Source organism: Trachymyrmex septentrionalis, unplaced genomic scaffold (assembly GCF_001594115.1).
Source record: "Trachymyrmex septentrionalis isolate Tsep2-gDNA-1 unplaced genomic scaffold, Tsep1.0 scaffold161, whole genome shotgun sequence".
Classification (NCBI taxonomy): Eukaryota; Metazoa; Arthropoda; class Insecta; order Hymenoptera; family Formicidae; genus Trachymyrmex; species Trachymyrmex septentrionalis.
The window spans coordinates 978,444-998,643 of record NW_017304770.1 but is presented as its reverse complement, the minus strand read 5'-3'; the positions used below and the strand labels follow the sequence as shown (position 1 = coordinate 998,643).

Below are 20,200 nucleotides of genomic sequence, written 5' to 3'. Positions count from 1 at the left end.
TTTTATTTATATAGATGATATAAAAATTAATATAAGCGTTTTTAGCGCTGCTAAACACAACATGATTACAACACATATTGCAAATAAAAGAAATGTACACTGTCTCATATTTGAGCACATTATTACAATTTCGTATTTAGTTACTTGAGAGACATCTTATGCCACAAGAAAAGATCTATTTTTAGCCAGCTTGATGTTTTGGATGTGTACCAATACAACCAACTCAACTCTTCAACTAAAATAAAAATATTTTTTCTAGAGATTCATTCTCTTAAAAGCAATTATGTATAATTATATTATTAATATATAAACATTATGTTATTTTAATCTAATTCTATTTACACATTACAAATAAATACTATTAATGAAAATATAACTCTGTAATTCTTCATTAAGTTACATTTTTAATCAGATTTTAATGAAACACAAGAGACTACTAATTTTTTTTAATATAAAGATTTTATACAAACAAAAAATATAAACAAGAAAAAAGAAATAGACGAATAGAAATACAATCATGTAAATATCAATGTAGCATCTATATATATAAAATAATAAATATTAAGTTATATTATTAAAATATACTAGTACACCCTCTATACAATATATCTCTGTATACAATGTACATATACAAAATATGAAATTTAAAACAATGAAATAGTGACGTTAAATCACTATATTAATTATGAATGTTTATTATCTTTAATATTGTATCATATTTATTTATTGTACTATAATAAAAATATATGATATATGTATTAATATTAATGTAAATACATACCTGGTGCTGGTATATTTCTAGCCGGTGTTTGGGACCTTGAGCCGGATTCGGCGCTCATTCTTGTTTCTTCATCGATCACTTGCACCGTCGACACTGTTTCGCCTCTAATGGCTGTTGAATCTGTTTGCTTCTTTGACGTTGGCGTCAGCCAATTTGAATGTCCGGGAGGTACAGGTATCTCTTTAATCCCGTCTGACATCTTACCTTTATTTTCAGCATGTTGTTTTGCTGCTGATTTCTGCGTTTTCTCAGAGATGATTTCTAAAGTCGGTTTTTTAGGCTGTTCGTCAGCTTTCGAGACCAATGGACTTTGACTCATAGTCGCCTTCTTCACATCTTCTTGAACATCCGACAATCTGGCAGGGTCTAATGTCGCGATCTCGGAGTTCGAGGCTTTACAATCTTTTTTCCCCGCTTCTTTGCGACTTAATGTGGAACTTATACTTTTACGATCTAGGGGCGGTTGTTTCAGCGCTTTGTATAGTTGTTCTGATGATTTTCGAAGTGACTCTTGTTGTACTGGTGTCTCATCAATAGTGATGACAGCCATTGTCGAAGCCTCTATAGCGTCTAAATCTTGATCTACACGAGCCTTCTTTCCAACTTGAGGTTCCATGTTATCTAGTTTCCGTTTACCGCGACCTAGATACAACAAAGAAAAAATTAATATTTCCTGTTAAAAAGAGAAATGATTGAGATATAAAGTATAAATAGGTATTGGAATGGAAATTGTGCCTTTTTTCTTCTATTCATTTTTTCTATAAAATTATTTGTTGATTGTATAGTCTCATTACACTCGTATTTTTTTGTTCTTCCTATCCCTTTTTCAATAAATTTCACAAAAAGGTGATGCAGACATCTAAATTTTTATTTACACATCTACATATAAACGGATGCTTATTAATTATTACTATAACTAAATAATAAAGCAATATGTCATTATATAAAGTAAATTTTAAAGATAATCATCAATATTTATATGTAAATGGTGCGTAGAATATATTTGAAGCACTGTCAGACCAAAAGCTAAGAATGTAATAAGAAACAGTAATACAGAAACGATCAAGAAGAGAACAAAAAAAAAAAACAAATTATAATATTAGGTTGTTCGGAAAGTAATTTCGTTTTTTCTTATGAAAATGAAAGACGATTTTCAATCAGACGCGTTTCGAATGATCATGAACGGTTGAATTCGATAAATTTAATCTCTCAGCGATCTCACGAGTTATTATTCGCCGGTTTGCATCAATTAATGCCTTTATGCCTGTGTCTTCATCAGCTTCAACTGGCCTTCTAGAATGTGGTGCATCTTCAACATCAAAATTGCCGGATCGAAATTTTGCAAACCAGTTTTGGCACTGGCGTTCTGTCAATACATCTTCTCCATACACATCGGATAATTTTTTTCTTGCTTGAACAGCATTTTTACCTTTTCGATAGTAAAAAAGTAAAATATGCCGAAAATGCTGCTTTTCACTTCTTTCCATATTTGATAGGGCACCAACCAAAAACTATGCGTAGAGTCAATCGAACTTTTTTCACAAGCAAGCCTTGCTATATCAGCTGTCAAAATATATAATGATTATGCGGCTTAAGTGTGAAGTTGGCTGTGAAAAAATACAATAAGTCCTCTGTTGGGAAAAAACGAAATTACTTTCCGAACAACCTAATAAATAAAAATATGTAGAGTCTAAAAGTTCCGTGTCATTTTATAAACTTTGGACTATTCGTCTGTTTATATATATGTATCATTTCTAAAATTAGGTCTTTTGTGTAAAATATGACCTCATAAAAATGTTGATATTGTCCCAGTCGAAACTATGTGAATTTTCCAATCTATGCTCTGTGATCACAGATCGTCGTATTCCAATGTGATTTCTATGCTCGTTAATCCTCTTTTTTAAAATTCTACTTGTTTGTCCCACATAAAACGCGTCATGATCTTTGCATTTAATTTTGTAAACTACATTATATTAGTATGTGATATAACGGGAAGTTTATCTTTGAATATTCTAATGAATGTCCGTGATTTATTAATGTGTTTATATGGTATATTAATGTCAAGAATCTTATTAAAACATCTTTTTGTTCTTTCCGATATTTTGAATAAAAATGATACAGTAAATACTTCGTTTAATAAAATAAATTATATATACACTGTGTGTGTGTGTGTGTGTGTGTGTGTGTGTATGTGTGTGTGTGTGTGTGTGTGTCATCTTGTGTGGGCTCATAAAAGCATTTTCAATATTTATTGATTTATTTCGATTGAGCCTAGAATTCTTCTTATATTTATGATTTATCTTGATTTTTTATTGAACCGTACGGGTTCATTGAAACATTTTTTTTGCATCTTTACAAAAGCTCTTTATTAATTTATTAATTTAATAAATTAAATAATAAAATATAATTAAATTATAAATTAATATATATTCATTAGATGTATCGTAGAATAATTAAAATAATTAAAATATTTAAAATAATTAATATGTTAAATTTATCGCGTCAATGATAATTTATCTCATATTTTTTTTTATTACAATTTTACAATTTTTAACTATCTTTAACTATAATGTAAATATTTCAAATATAAATATTTGAATATTTTCGCGAATACTTTACAGCATTCAGTTATTTTTCTATTTCTCGCAACGTAAAGTTCTATCAATTTCTAAAATTAAATACTTACAATTTATTTATGTATTAATATTAATTATATAATGAATACGTATTATATATGTAGTAAATATTAATTATAAAAGAAACTGACCTCGTCCTCTACCTCTTTTAGGCGGAGCGTAACTTTTTTGATTCCTGCAGGTTCTTTTAGGTCTCTCATTTTCCCTGTGTTCGAATTGTTGCGCAGGAACTTGCTGCATTTCGTCTAAGGCTAGGGGATCTCTGGACATCAGCATTTGTGGAGACTGCTGAACTTGTGCCGCGGGATTTCTTCGTGGTCTTCCTCTCTTCTTTGGGACTTTGATATCGGCTATTCTGTTAGGGGTCACTTCCTCTATAATGACAACATCTTGGCTAGAGTTCGAATTTTCGTTGACAATTATCAGTTCTGGACGATGCTCGATGATCTCGCAATCCGACAATCCACCTGGTGAATTTTTGCACGTATCCTTAAACTTGTCAGAAGCACTGTCTGGCCGCACTTGTGTGATACTGATTTCCTGGTTGATCACATTCATCTGCTGTCGACTGATTAGACTAGTCTTCGGATTGAACAATAGCTGCTGCTGTTGCTGCTGCTGTTGTTGTTTCTGATCCTGACACAATACTGGTTGGATGGTAACCTCTGGCAAGATCTGTAAGAGTTGCGTCTCCAGCTTAGATTTTTTGCTCTCAACTGGGGAGATCGTTACATCTTTACGCTTTGGCGATATTTCGATTTGCTGCTGGACGTTTTCTGCTGGTTGCTTTCTGCTCTGCACCTGCACTGGCTCAATCGTCAGTTCAGAACGATTGCTCTGCAGAATAGACGGATGGTGACTGCTAGTCTTGAGGATTTTCAATGTGGGTTCCTTATGCGCTGCAGCGTGCTCCATATATCTATGAGAAAAATTCATTGCTGGATCCAGAGCCGCTGAATCCTTACCTTTGGGCGTGGAGGACTCTCCGTGATTATCGCATGCCACGATAGTTGGATGACCAGTTTTGGACAATTTGATCTTCATCTCCAGCGGCGATTCGGCGGTGTCCCTGCGTCTCTGTTGTTTGTCTTTCTTCTCGGAAGAACTGGAAGGTGTCTCTACTACTGAAGCATCACCTGACTTGAATAGCTTGATCTTCATCCCGAGGGATGAGTCGCCACCTTTTGAATATTCCGTATCGGACACACGAGTAATCTTACTTTGATGCTCTTCAGTTATAGCCTCGCTCTGCACAATAGAAGCATCGCCGCTCTTGGACAGTTTGATTTTCATACCAAGTGGAGATTCTGTTCTCTTTGATGCTTCTGCTTGACTCTCCCGTGATCTCGAATCTTCAGTCGATTCCGTTTTATTAGAAACAATCGACGTATCCCCAGATTTGGATACTTTGATTCTCGGAATGCCGCCTGTTGATGATTCGGAAGTTTGGAATATCTCTTGCTCCTCGGGAACATCTGGCGATCCTGATGATGTTGCTTCGCTCGTCTTCACCTTGATCTTGATTCCAGAAGATTCAGACGTTTTCACAGTATCTTGCGATATCTCAGATTTGTCTTTGTATTTTATTTCTTTAACGTCTTCTGTGACCTCGGAATGTATAATAGATGCGTCTCCGGTTTTGGATAATTTTATCTTCATACCGAGTGGTGATTCAGTGCGCTTAGGTGGATCAGGTATCTCCAATTTATCTCTTGTATCTTCAGTATTGTCTACAGAAATAATAGATGCACCACCTTTGCACTTGGATAGCTTTATCTTCATTCCGATTGGAGATTCGGTTCTTTTCGGTAGTTCCGAATAATCCTGCTTTTCCTTTACCTTCGTGAAGTCTTCAGGAGTATCCGGAGATACGATAGAAGCGTCACCGGTCTTTGACAGTTTAATTTTCATGCCAATTGGAGAATCGGTCCGCTTTTGTGTAATTTCCTTATGCTCCTCTAAAGATTCTTGCCTGTCGGTTTGAATAATAGAAGCGTCACCAGTTTTGGAGAGCTTAATCTTCATGCCAATCGGAGATTCTGTTCTTTTTGGGCTTCCTTGTGGTATCTCTAATTTCTCTTTGTGCTTTGTAAGAGATTCTTTGGTATCCTGTTGCCTGGAATCGGAGATGATCGAAGCATCTCCAGACTTGGATAGCTTTATCTTCATACCGATCGGAGAATCCGTTCTCTTCGGCTCTTCAATTTTATATTTTGTCTCCTTTGAATCATCTAGACTTTCGTGTTTCTCTGTACCCACGATTGACGCGTCACCGGATTTGGACAACTTAATCTTCATGCCGATAGGAGATAGTGACGATGTATTGTCGGTGGTGTGCCACTGATTAACTTCGTCCAGATTTTCGTTAGATATTATAGAGGGGTGGCCTCCCTTCGATAGCTTCAATTTAATCTTTCCTAACTTCTGACCCGGACTATCGTCTGGATTCGGCGAATTCGTAGCTGATCGAATCTTTGGACTCTTCGGCGATCGCGGTTCACTGCAGTCCGTGATCGCCGATTTCGCAATCTTCAGGATTATTCTCGGCGAACCGACGTTCTCGAAATCTGAGTGCTTCTCGGAGTCCTTACGCGGCGTGTCGGCGCCCTTCGATTCAATTTTGTCAATCGATTTCGGTGATTCCAACATCCTGGAGTATGCGATAGTTCTCGCGTCCTTCGGTATGAGAAGATTATCGTTAGGACTAATGGAAGATTCCAACACTTTAGCCGAATCCAGAATGGGTATCTCGATCTTCGGTGGTTCCATCAGTCGTTCCTCCAATATTGACATTCCTGGAATCAGCTCACTTTCCGGAATACTTTCTGTGAGCAACGATTGAATGGTTACAGTTTCTTTTCCTTCGTGTAATTGTTTCACACGTGTGATTATTTGCGCATTCAAGGGACTATCTGCGACAGAAGCCGTATCAGACGTCTTCGAATATGTGCAAGCCTCTGTCTCATTTATCTCTTCTTCGGTGTCTTTCACAATGATACTGGGAACGTTTTGCATCTGCGTTGCGAATTTCCGCTCGTTCTCCAACTTAGCTGCCTCTGATATAATCTCGGCTTCCGAGATGGAAATAGCATCCGCAGTGTCTTTCAGATGCTCCAATTCGGATTCGGCGTTCGCGTAATTATCAATTTCATCGGATACGTAAAGCTCCGCGTTTGCCTGCTTCGTTATATCCTCAACGACACTCTCCACCATTTTCGGTGACAGTACCAGAGAGTCTATCGTCTGCTCTTCGGATTCTTGTAAGAATTTTACCGCAGACTCCAATTCAGAGATTTCCGAACTCGACTGTGAATTCTCGATGACGATAGGGGTATCTGCATGTTGGGAAAGATTTTCACTCTCACCTTCCAGCAGAATATCCTGCGACAATTCCAGCTTCGCTTCACTTTCCTCCAAATCGACCGACTCCAATCGGTTGCTCTCGAAATCCATGTCCAAATCGTTCTGTTGCAAATTGCTATCTGTTCCAAGAGATTCTTCTATTATCTTCTCGTTATCCGCGGTCTCACTTACCGTACTCATGTCTTCGTTCATTTTTAAGCTACTATCCTCGTTTTCGGTAATTTTATCGTTACTTGGTATGTTGATATTAGCCTCGCTCATTTCATTATCTCTGTTTGTCAAACAACTAGCAATCACGTTTGTTATGTAGTCTGAATTTTGCGTTATGGTTGCTTCGCTTTGATTTGCTTGATCTAATAACAGATCCATATCAATATTTTTATTTACTATTTCTTCCATTAGAACTTTATCTTCAGTTTTTATATCCTTTAGTGAAGAGTTTTCATTGTCCGACATAAGAGTTATATCCAAAAGTCCCTCAAAAGTGTCTGTAGTTTGAGCAGTAGCTGGAGTATCTATACTTTCCAAATCTTGAGACAGTTTCTCCGTTGATTTTTCGGCATTCAGGTTTTCATTCGAGCTTTCGTGTAATAAAGAGATATCAATTACGTTCGATTGTACCTCTTTTAAATTAGCATCAGTGGATTCTTCTACAACTGATTTCACATTTTCCTCGATTATCGGTGTTACATTATCATCGATCGATTCTTCCGATTCCACAGATATTTTTACAGGTTTTTCGCCCGGTTTTTCATCATCTTGTAAATTGATATCCTTTTGATTTGTCCGGATATCTACTTCTGAAATTACCGATTCCAAATCTGAATTTATTTTATGACTTTTTTCTTTTTCAATTTCTTTAATTTCCTCTTCGTTTAATTCCGATACTTTTATTGCTGTCTCGTTCAACGATATCTCAGTAATATTTTTCATGACTGTATCTTCTTCTTCTATTTTATTGCACACATAATCTGTTACATCATCTTCTGAAACAATTAAATTTTCAGTCAATGACGAGTTTGTATCATTCTCTAATAATACATTGGCAGATGTAACGTTTTCCGAAATTAACTTAGTTTCTATCTGCACAGATGAACTGACTTCTTTTTGGATACACGATTCAGGTTGATCAAGCGTTTTTTCTGATTTGTTTTTCATTGAAGTTTCATCTTCATCTTTAGAGAGTGATATCGCTTCAGATGTCTTCCTTTCTACATCCTCTATTTCTTCAATTTCAAATTTGCTTATATTTTCAGTTATGTTACTTGAATTATCACACGAGATTGGAGCAGAATGTAATTCCTCGCATTTATTAGATGCAGTATCATCAATTTCAGATTCTTCTGACATAGAAGGAAATTGTTTAACAGATTCGTCATGTTCAACTGGAGTTAATGTTTCATCTGTTTGCCCAAGAACATCCTCTTGTGTGCAAACATTTGTTTCTTCAGAATCATTAATTGAATCATTTTGTATTGTTAAATTTTTAGAGCACAAATCTGAATTTTCTTCACTTAACAAATGACTATCTGTAGATTGTGAATTGGCAATTACATTCTTTTCTTCAATATCTGGATGATTTGTTGATATATCTTCATTTAAAATCAATTCTTTATTAGCTGTATCTGATGCAGTTTGAAGTGTATTTCTATTCATTGGCACAGATGTTTCTTCAGCATTGACTGCATCCACATTATCTTGAGTATTGGAAGTTGTAGCAGTTCCTTCAATCTCTTGTATAAAAGCTGTTTCTTGAGAATTATCATTAATTTTAATTTTTACCGAAACGTCTTCGTGTGTTGTCTGACAAATTTCATTAATAACATCTGCTTCCTGAGAATTATTATTTTTACTTGTCACTTCTATCATATTTAATTCCTTATCAGACATTTCAGTTAAAGTAGGTTCCTGAGATTCAGTTGCAGATACGGAAACATCTCTATCTTCACAGTCAAGTACATCTTTTGTACATTCCTTTGCATCATCAAAAATAGGACAATTATCATTTACTTTTCCTGTATTTGGCATCTCTTTTTCATTAAAAGTTGTAGAATTATCTTGTTTTTCTGTTTCAGCAACTGTTGATATACTTAATTCTACTTCAGTACTTTCCTTATTTTTGTCTGTACTTTCAGTTAATTCTATTGTCGATACAGTGGATGTATTAATAAATAAATCTACAGTTTTCTCAGAATTTTTTTCCTTAGAAATTTCATTGGAAAATTGATGTTCTAATACTGTTCCTTCAGTTATACCCATTTCTATTTCAGTATTATTTTTACTTTGTATGTAACTCGATACATCATTATCGATACATTCTGCTACTTTATTTGATGCATCAGTATTCCCTTGTATTTCTAAAACTTGTTGCAATGTTTTACAATTAGAATCTTCGGACTGTTTTATGTTTGGATCTTCTATTTTACTGTCTATGTTTTCTACTTTTGCATTTAATTCTTCTGAAATAGTCGCATCTGCAGTATTATTTAACTTTGAAGACGTTTCAGTAGTTTGCTCCAATATATCAGTTACTTTAGAATTGTCTTGCTCATGCTGTTTTGGAGAAACATCCGACAGTGGAGTTTCTTTAGAAACAGAAAGTGATGCAGTCTCTTTTGGCAAGTAGCTCACATCCGTTTCCTCTGAATCTTCAGAATTATATGCTTCTCCTATCAGTTGCAAACTTTGGTTAATGTTACCAACTGTTACCATAGGCCTTATACCACTTTTGGTTTCATTTTGACTATCAATTGTTTTGTCAACGGTTTCATCCTCTGTCTTCTCAACAACACTTTTCTCTGTGGCAGTTTCCGGTACAGTATCATCATTTGACGTGACAGTTGAGGAATTAATCTCAGTGTGTGACTTGTTATTGGAAGACGATGTACAAACAGATTCTGCTGTATAAACTGTGGATGTATCATCAACATCTGGAGATACTGTAGTATCTTGGTTAATATTTACGTCAGAAGCTTTATCACTTTCAATTATAAGGTCCATTTCTATATTCTCTGAAACACTTTGTTCTGTGATAATTGATGATTCTGTTTGCGTCTTACTTTCACAGGCAAGATCAGACATCCCTTGCTGCAGTTCATGGATGCTATCTGTACATTTTTCAGACACAATACTGGATTCGGCATTAGAAATATCAATATTATCAGTGCTTGTGATACAAACAGTACTAGAAGTAGGGCTCGGTATCGTAGAACTATGTTGTGTTACTGGCTTTAAGCTCTCCAACTGTAAGGTTGGTTCTACCTTTGATTCCGTAATAATCTGTGAAAGAGCAGCGATTTCACTTTCTAAAGTTGAATCACCAATCTGCTCGCCAGATTGCACGCCAATGATATCGTTGATATCCATCATGCTCAGGGCCTCGGTATCGTATGTTTCGGTGTCGCTGTCAACGCCATATGGTGCATAACGGGATGGGGAATTGTCCTTGGAAGATTTCTCTTTTTGTTCCTGATTCCGGTCCTTCGAGCCAAATAGGCCCATTTTAGAACCGTCGGACATTGTTTCGATGTTCCGTGCAGGGGATGTCGTTGCACCTGCTGCTGCCCTCGCCGCCGTACATTTATGCGGACTTTTTTGTTCCAATTGATCGTGAACAAATCTCCACGCGTACAAACGAGTATGCTTCGTTACTGCAAGTGCACCGTGCGTTAAGGTTTTTGCAATATTAGCGCAAATGACCCGTCTTACTTACCGCTACATCGCTCTTCAATTTGTTTTCACCCAAACAGCGAACATAACCAATATCTCTCTACACTTGTACGCAAATCGGTCCCGATGAATTACACGTGTTGCACAAATAGATTATAACGCGGGAAGAGATATTTTATCACTTATTCGCCTATCTAACTTTCAGACAGACGGGATCGATACGCAAGCATCCACACTTTACGGTTTTGAAAATATATTTTGCCAAATCGTAAAACATTTACTAAAATACTGACGCCAACTTAAGTCGAAACACAACGGTGGCTGAAAAAATTCCCTAGTATGTTATGCCCCGTGCACATGCGTGCACATAGTAATGTAATGAGATTGTCCAAAAATTACGTATACGTAATTAATTTGCAAATATGTATGAACAATTAAAGTTGGTATTGATTGTCATCTAACCCATGTAATAATTTAATGGGAAGAAAATCACAAAAACACGGACATTACTCTATGAGGTTTGGTACATGAAAAAGACCGGGACAACTCTCTCGGTTTGGGATCAGAGTAATTCTCATTCACCTCTGCATCATCTATCAAATTTTTGCAAATTATCTTTTCGTTTTCTGTACGTTATAACATTAGCGCGTTAAAACATTATTATTATTATTTACAAAGTAAAGAAATATTAGTAATCACCACATTCTGGATAAAAATAAAAATTTTCGTCAATATACATACGATTATATCCCTTTATACAAATACGATAATATACTTCATTTTGGGAGCAAATTGTCTCGTATACATTATATATGTATACAATTTTTAGAGGGTTTAGGTTTCCAACCAAAAATACAAAATAATACAATATACATCAAGGTTAGATAATGCTATAAGTTAAAAAGTTAATTAATTTTAACTTTATTTAGTTACATTTTAGACTTTTAACTTTTTAACTTTATATTATAGTTACATTTTATCGGTAATTATTAACTTTTAATTTTTTAAAAGTTAACATCAAGGTTGGGTAGTTAGAATTAAATGGATCCTATATTCGGATTATATGCTTATACATTCATCTCTGTCGGAGATCACGCAAAAGATCCAGAATTACGCAAAAACTGATCAAAAACCATAAAATAAATACATATGGAGTCCCTCCTTGTTAGTTAAAAAAGTTAACTTGAAATCATAAAATAAAACAAATTTAACTTTTAATTTTTCAATTACTTTTTTTCATTAACTTTTAATTCAATTAATGTCACTATGGATTAACTTTTTTTAACTAAGTTAAATTTTCAAAGCTGTTAACTTTAATTTAACTTAGTTAAAAAAAAAAAGTTAACCTACCCAACTCTAAATATAATAAATATCAATATAATGACATAATAAAAATATTTTTGATATCTTTATCCTTACTAATGTCATTATTTAAATATACGTACCTCGTTTATATTTTCAGGTGTCGCCAAAAATTTATCAGCCATATTTAATATACACACTTAAAATATATATACTTATTCATAATTAAAAATTATATGATTATAATTTTATGTCATTAATTTATTCAGCGATACTTCACTATTTATAGGATTCAAAACGTCAATCGCTCACTGAGATTGTTTTGATTGGTATATATTTTAGTATCTAAAGAATGTGCCAATCAGATGAAAGAGCTCACTGAGCGGTTGACGTTCTGAATGCATCCATATACAGGGTGAATCAGAGTCGTTAAACCAGCTTTTTATCTTATGAGAAAATAATTGACTGTACACGTTATAATTCAATTATTATGAAGTCGATAATTTTCTTATAGGATAAAAAGTTGATTCAACGACTCTGATTCACCCTATCAGAGTCGTTGAACCAGCTTTTTATCTTATGAGAAAATAATTGACTGTACACGTTATAATTCAATTATTATGAAGTCGATAATTTTCTTATAGGATAAAAAGTTGGTTCAACGACTCTGATTTACCCTGTATAGTTAAACAATATTGAATTTTGAACGTAACTTTGTTGGATATGAAAATTAATGGAATAGTAGTAAAACGCCAGCTTTCATTAGCTGCATGAAATGGTACCTTCAGATTTTTCTCCGGTGATAACGTTTTTGTTTATTCATATTTCTGGATATCAATCATGAAACTTTTTTCTTAGGGTAATAAGTAAAAAGTGAAAATTTTAATCATTGAAGTTAATGGAAAAACTTTTCACTTTCCATCCTAGGGATAAAGTTTCATGAACTTTATACTAAAATCGAAAAAAAATTAAAAACTTACTTAACTTTTTTCAATTTTAATATAAAGTACACTGCACTATCTCCTAAATTTGCATTTACTTTAATCCTATAAAAGAATCTTTTATTCCATTTAATCAATTCGATTTTTGTATAAATGTCGATAATTATTCATTCCAATATCCCTTTAATAGGCTGCAAGAAATAGGATCATTTTCAATTCATTAATATCCGTTAAGAGAAAATTTGCAAGTAGAAAATTATGAACTTCTTTGTGTGACAGACTGAATTGTGACTGCAATGCACAAATATCAGATCATATTTGACTGCAACACAAACTGTCCGTACTAAATGCAATGTTTACATTGCATTGTTGCAAGAGGCCATTTTGAACAATATCTACATTAAGAAAGTGACAACATGAATAAATAAATGTAAATAAATAAGTAATGAATAAGTACAACAATAAATTACGTTTTATTTCTTTTTACGATTTTCTCCAAAACGAAACAAAAACGAGGATATTTTTAAAGAATTTTTTTTTAATCGATTTCCTATGCACTCCCGAAGTTTGACCATTTAAATTCGGAACTCTGTATATACATTATATTTATAAAAATATATAATTTTAGTTAATTTATTTGTTAGTTATTATTTGTTAGTAGCAATTATAATAACAGTATTATCATAAAAATTTATCATTTTTAAATAACGCAAAAATGAAATGCTATACCTCACAACATAATGTAATATACAATTGTAAAATAAAAAAAATTATCTCTTAAATTAAAAATATAATTCCTTTATTAATATATAAAGTATAACTTTCTTATTAACTATTACAATTAATACAAAGATAATATAATTACCTTATTTTTTTATTGGCTGTGTGATATTTTGTGTTTTTTTCTTAACAGATTTAACTAGAGCTTGTAATTCCGTTGGCAATTTTCCATCTGTTTTTGGCTTTTTAAATTGTTTGTCCTGAAAAAGTTTCGATATGCATTAAAGGAAAAACCGTATAAATCATTTAAATCGTATAAATCGTTATATTAATTATAAAATATTCTTTTATTTACGTTTTCTGTGTGTGTTTCATTTTCAACTCTTCTCTTCAATTTCTCGTTAATTAATGCTTCCGTACCCTTTGTCTTTCTATAATGCGAATCCGCAGGATCGATATTGAAATGATGTGACGTAAATAAAGCGGTAAATCTTGGATCCTTAACATTAACTTCGAAATCATCTTCCTTCGCTTCTTCTTGCACATTTTTCTTTTTATTAAGACGTTTTCGTTTGGATTTCGACATAGTTGCATTTTCTTCAATCTGTTTCATATTGAAATGCTTTTTACCGTCTTCGTCTTGATCCATCAGAAGCAACTCCAATTCAGCTTCACGTCGACTATTTTCCTGCTCATTCGATGAACCAACATCAGCTTCATTACTTTTCGTTTCTTTTTTATGGAATAATTTACTATTTTTTAATTCGTCCGTAAAATATTTATCATTCATATCTACATCAGATGGCACAGAATCTTCCGAATCGCTTTTCTGACTTTCTTCTTTAAGCTTTTTCCTTTCTTCTTTCTTAGCTTTTCTTTTCGCCTTCCGTTTCTCTAGGTATTCTTCAAAAGGTGTAAGTTCTTCCTTATTTTTCATTCTTTCTTTCACTAACTTTTCAGCCTTTTCTTTGGTGCCTAAACCCCATGAGAATTCTAATTCTACATCTTTGTTTTTCTTTGCCTCTTCTTCTTTTTCAATAGTCTTAAGTAAAGATTTATATTTTCCGATTAGATCATTATTTGTTTCTGATTCTTTCTCTAAATTATCATTTGTTTTCTCAGTTACATCTTTCTTTTTTTCTGTATCTGAAAAATAATATAATAAGATATATATGTGTAGATTCAAATTTGACATAAAATAACAACATATAGTATATAAAATAAAATAGCATCATACCTGAGTCATCCTCGCTACCACTTGCCAAATATGTCTGTAGATCATTTTCATCAATATCCTGTAGTTTTCCTGAATTTAGTTTCTGCGTAAACTCTTGCCTATCTGGATTTGTTTCATCCCATGTTAACTTGACTTTAACTTGTTGCAATGCCGTTGTCGTAAACTGTCGTGGTTGATACTTGACGGGTTCAGGTATCTCAGTACATACCTCATCAGGTTCCTTTAACAAACATTTCATACATGAAACTTATATGATTCTTTATACTTTAATAAACTTTTAATATAACATGTATATGATTCTAAAAGATACCTGATCAAATATCATATCATCTGGTATAAATCTAAGGTCTAATTTAGTTGCAGTTGATTCATATTCGATACCGTCGCACTCTGTGTATACTTTGTTTGCTGTTTCTGCGGAATCAAATTCAGCAACAGCATAATAGTATTTCAATCGGTTCAATTGGTATTGTCTCAACTTCTCCATGTGATATTTTGAACCTTCTTCATTCTAAAAAAAAAAGAAATCAATATAATTGTTAATAAGAAAACATTGTAAAAACACAGAAAATCATTATTTCATACATCATCTTCAATTTCATCTTCATTTCCAATAGTTTCGTTTTTCAATTCTGGTGGTCCATTAATTTCTTCTTCTCTCATTCGCTGCAGACCAAATTCTGATGGATAAATCTGAAATAAGTAAATATATCTCTAATTAAATATATAAAATATATAGAAATATATAAAAATATATAGAAACAGAAAAACATATATATGTATATATATATATATAAATTATTATGTTAGTCATTACTGTAACTGAATGGATGAGTCCACTACTGGGTAAGAATGAGTTTAACAAAATCATTAAATCCACAGCACGTATTCTGTCCCAATCCATATTACAAATAGCTAATCGACATGTGATCTCATCTGTTGTTTCAGCATCTTTGTCCAGTTCACCCCAATTATGCTCAATCTCTTCCTCGGTATCTAAAAAAGATTTGTTTCTGTAATTATTTAAATATGATCAGGATATATATAAGATATAACAAATAATATTTTACCACTAGCTTCAGATGATTCTTCTTCTGAAGAACTGTCACTTAACAGGACACCTTCACCTCTAGCATAATTTACAGTAAGATCCTTCAATTTTTCTTTAATTTCATTTGTAAGTTTACCGTCTTCATTTTTTCTTGTTTTATGAAGCTGTTTATTATTTTCATCTAGCTCTGCTTGAGAAAATTCTTTTTGGACAGATTTAGTCTCACTATCTGAAGATTCATCTTCATCAGGAGATTCTTCTTTTGTTTTCAGTTCAGAAAAATTGTTCTGGCTTGACAAACAATCACCTTTGTTCTTCGCATTTTTATTCCTTTTGTCTGAAAAATCTTTTTCAGTTTTTAATTCGATTTCCTTCACAGTCTTTTTTTTATTCTTTTTCTTCTCCTTAATATCCTTCATTTTTTTCTCATTATCTTTCTTGCTTGCAGATGATACAGATGCATCTTCATCTTCGCTGCTCGACAGATCATAATATTTTCTAAGATCTTCGGTGGTGGTTTGATTAACAGGTCTACCGCGCTTATCAATGGTGTACTTTACGGCAAACTTTTCATCCTTAAACATACCCTTAAATCGACGATCAATCTTCACTTTCCTCTCAGCTTTGGGAATGCGACGAAACTTTGGATCTCTCACGATATGCGCGAAACGCGCGTCTTTCAGCATTTCGTCCATTGATATTGTTAGTTTATACAAACTATACAGACGTAATAATTCAATTCCAAAATTTTATGTAGAAATGTAATATATACAGAAAAATTCTATTACACTTGTCTTTGATTTTTTTTGTGGAGTAGTTTGATGAGAGCTGTGTACCTTCAACCTCTCCTTGAGGTTATGTGACGATTAGTTTTTAACTTTATTGATAATCTCTATTGATGCCTTTTAGATAATTTTGCCCAGCTTTGAAAAAAATTTATATAACTTTAATCTTCCGAGTTCTCGTTAAATTAATTCGAAAAGCATGTATCTCCAATACTTAAAGATACGTTAGATTAAGATAGATAAGGATTAGCTAGGTTATGTAGTCATAGAAAAAAACAGCATTGATAAGTATCTTAAGCTAGATTTTAGACTCAAGCTATCTGTGGCCTAGTTTCCACCGAGAATTTAATCCGGATCAGAATGCAAGAACCAACCAACTACAGTCGAATATTCCCCTGTTACAGTCAAACGACAGGGGAATGCTCGACTGTAGTTGGTTGGTTCTTACATTCTAATCTGATTAAACCCTCGGTGGAAACTAGACCATTCTGATCCGGTTTAAATCCTCGATGGAAACTAGTCCAGCGTCTTTGAAATCAGTGGAGACCAGTGCAAGTTGAAATTGAAGTTGTGTTCGTGCTAGGGTATGATATTATGTTATGATATGATATTGCATTATTGTAATTAATGTTATAACAATGACATTGTTTAGTTCCAATATTTCTAATAATAGCTATGCAATGACATTTTAATGTTTAAAACTCTTGAAATGTAAAAATTTAATTGAAAAAAATATTTTAAATAAATAAATGAATATTGTAAAATAAGTAATTTAAGTTTGAACATAGTTATATACATATTTTTGGGAGTATCCATTTTAATGACATCCATTTTTATAAAAATGTAATTTCCGATCCACAGGAATTCAATATTTTCCTATGTCTTATTGAGCGGAACTTGTGGATACGCAATCAATGCGAGCTAATGATAAACGCTATTCCGGTGGATCTAATGAAAGTGATCTATAGGAAGGCTCTTGTGATTGGTTAGCGCTAATTGTGCATTCCGAAAATTTCGCTTCATCAGACATAGGAAAACACATTTTAGCGGAACAAAATCGGCGGAATGAAACTACGATCAATTACGAACGTTCCACAGTTCCGCATCCTATGGGAGCGCACTCTCAGGGTGCGTTCACACCTTGACGGAAAAGTGGAAAGCAGAAAAGCAGTAGCCCATCAGAACTCCAGCTGGTAGTCTATAATTTCGCTTTTTGTACTACTTACTATCAGCGCGAGCATTGGCCACTGCTTTTCCGTCAAGGTGTGAACGCATCCTCAGAGGACTGCATTAGCGTCTTAAGACATTACTTAAGACGGTCTTAAAATAAGAATAGACTATAAATACCTGTGTCTACTTTTGAGCTGTTTTTTCGTTCTCACTTTTGCATCCGTCTACATTTTATAACATAACATTTTTAGATTTTAACAAAAAAGAGAAATTCTGAAGAAAATGAGGAAAAAATACAGGATTGCACATTTTATAATAAATATTTAAAGAAGCTACCAAAAGGAATTTATAAAGAATAAAATAACGAAGTACTTCTTGCAAATACAGCTAATATCTGCAGATATACAATGTATATTACTTATATATAAATTATATCCTTATTATATTAATTATATTAGATGGCATTATTAGAACTTTTTCATATTTTTCCATTAAAAATACGAATAACTTTATTAATATAACATTCGAGAAAACTTCAACAATCGTTGCTAAATATAAATGTACAATAAATACTATCAACACTGATTTTACAATAAAAAATACAAATATCTTAGCACAAATATAGTAAATAACATTTAAAAAATTTCATTTACAGTCATTTAGTATCTATATTTACATACATAATATTCTTACAGCTTACAGTAAATTGATACTTGAGTAAATAATCTTAGGCTATGTTCCAAAACTTCCTCCCCAAGGAAGATTTTACTCTATATGCTGTAGTATATGTTATGTGTACTATATATTTCGAATAAAATTTTCCTCGGAAAGGAAGTTTTGGAATGTAGCTCTAAATAGCTACAAAGATTATTATCTTTTTCATAAGCATTGATAGCAATTGTGATGAAAACTAACAAATATATATATAAACAGTATAATCAATTACAATTAATCACAAATACATTATACTAATCTTTGGAATGCCTAAGTAAGGTAAATTATCACCAAGAGAATTACTATACAAGTAAAGGTCATACCGGCGACTAAAATAAACCCATCTTGCTTAGCTCGTTGCTCTATGAGCCTCATAGTAGTGTTGGAAAGACCCAAAGTATTACCAATGTCTATCAAACGTTTGTGAGCTCCCTTTAACGTTATTCTCTGAGATCTTAAGTTATCCAAAACATTGCTGCCTTGGTGCAGTAGATCATCTATACCATGGACGGCATTGTGCAAGCTGTTATTATGCTGCACAGTATGATCAATGAAGATGTCCACGTGGTCATTAGTGGTAAACTTCCTGGCTAGTAAAGCCTCCCTCTCTGCCTCCTCTTTCTGTTGCCGCATCACGCGATTGTACCAAGAGCTCAAGGCGGCGCTGAGATGACGACTGTCATACTTGAGCTGATCCACTCTCATTCTGTTGTTCTGCCTTTGCGACATTGGACCCTTGAGGCATAGCACGTCGAGTCGTTCGCAATTACTGATCAAATCATACAAATTTAGTGGTAAGCAATAACAATTTTCAAATAATATCATGACTGACTCTAATTACCTGTTGATAAGAGTGATTTTGTCCTCGATAGTTTGCCTCACTTCCTGCAGATCCGTGTCAGATGTCTTCCTCTCGAGCTGGGAGAAAATATGTTGCGTTTCTTGTATTAATTTATTGGTTTGATGATACAACGCCTCCATTTTGTTTGCACAAAAAAGCTTTTGATTGCTAATGTCAATAATTCGTGTCCAAATAATCTCAAATTCGCATTTCGCAAGTAAAAATTTACGAAGTACGATAACATTGGATCACATCAGCAACGACCAATGACGTGTATTAACCATGGAATATGAAATTTACAGAATTGACGTGTATTAACCATGGAATATAAAATTTATAGAATTGATACTTCGGTGCATCCAGATGCGCAACCGCTCACTGAGTTTTTTCATTTGATTGGTACATTCTATTAGATCCTAAGATATAGACCAATCAGACGAAAAAGCTTCCTGAGCACTCAGTGAGCGATTGTGCATCTGAATGCATTCAATAAACAATAATTACAATTATAATTAAGAGTCACTTTACGCGATTCGCCGATTAGCTTAATCGGGCGATTAGTCTATTGGAATTGGTCGATTGTATCTACTGTCGATAACGAAATGATAAATATTGGGTTGTCCGGAAAGTTCGTGCGTATTTCTCAACAGATGTCGTTTGAAGGCGAATATCATATGTTTATGTCGATGCGATGTGTCAGATGCTTTCGTGTTTTGATTAGTGACATTTCAAAGCATAATTAGTGATATTCATTATCCCAATAAATTAAAAACTGTTTACTTGAAATCAGCTTAAAGATGGAAGGAAATAACGTGTTTTTTCGATGCATAATGCTTTTTTTATTTCCGCAAAGGCAAGAACGCGACACAAACTCGAAAAAAAATATGTGCCGTATACGGGGAAGATGCCGTAAGTGATCGCATGTGCCAGAAGTGGTTTGCTAAATTTCGTTCAGGAGAAATGAATATTGAAGATGCTCCTCGCTCTGGC

The 20,200-nt window shown here is 33.5% G+C and overlaps 3 protein-coding genes across 8 annotated transcripts in view; all 3 read right to left on the bottom strand.

The window, feature by feature from the left end:
• LOC108746233 overlaps window positions 1–10,694 on the bottom strand; it is a 15,861-nt gene extending 5,167 nt beyond the window's left edge. For all 5 annotated transcript variants that reach the window (XM_018482868.1, XM_018482871.1, XM_018482869.1 and 2 more), the window contains exons 1-3: window positions 10,493–10,694; window positions 3,549–10,430; window positions 782–1,423 (exon numbers count right to left, since the gene is read on the bottom strand). In XM_018482868.1, coding sequence (XP_018338370.1) covers window positions 782–1,423; window positions 3,549–10,299 — 7,393 coding nt within the window. In that variant the 5' untranslated portion in view covers window positions 10,300–10,430; window positions 10,493–10,694. The remainder of the gene's footprint in view (window positions 1–781; window positions 1,424–3,548; window positions 10,431–10,492) is intronic.
• A 2,864-nt stretch (window positions 10,695–13,558) lies between these two features.
• LOC108746235 (ESF1 homolog) lies at window positions 13,559–16,732 on the bottom strand. 2 transcript variants are annotated; one of them, XM_018482875.1, is made up of 8 exons: window positions 16,489–16,732; window positions 15,720–16,417; window positions 15,467–15,645; window positions 15,235–15,342; window positions 14,960–15,160; window positions 14,650–14,869; window positions 13,768–14,558; window positions 13,559–13,672 (listed from the first exon to the last, which is right to left on the bottom strand). In XM_018482875.1, exons 2-8 carry the CDS (start codon window positions 16,393–16,395, stop codon window positions 13,559–13,561), a joined length of 2,289 nt encoding a protein of 762 aa, XP_018338377.1. In that variant the 5' UTR covers window positions 16,396–16,417; window positions 16,489–16,732. The 2 variants fall into 2 exon arrangements, with proteins under 2 accessions (XP_018338377.1, XP_018338375.1); XM_018482873.1 differs by having other exon boundaries at window positions 15,720–16,732.
• A 1,865-nt stretch (window positions 16,733–18,597) lies between these two features.
• Window positions 18,598–19,486, bottom strand: LOC108746238 (Golgi SNAP receptor complex member 2). Its single transcript, XM_018482877.1, has 2 exons — window positions 19,211–19,486; window positions 18,598–19,138 (listed from the first exon to the last, which is right to left on the bottom strand). Exons 1-2 carry the CDS (start codon window positions 19,348–19,350, stop codon window positions 18,640–18,642), a joined length of 639 nt encoding a protein of 212 aa, XP_018338379.1. The 5' UTR covers window positions 19,351–19,486; the 3' UTR covers window positions 18,598–18,639.
• Window positions 19,487–20,200: the final 714 nt, after the last annotated feature.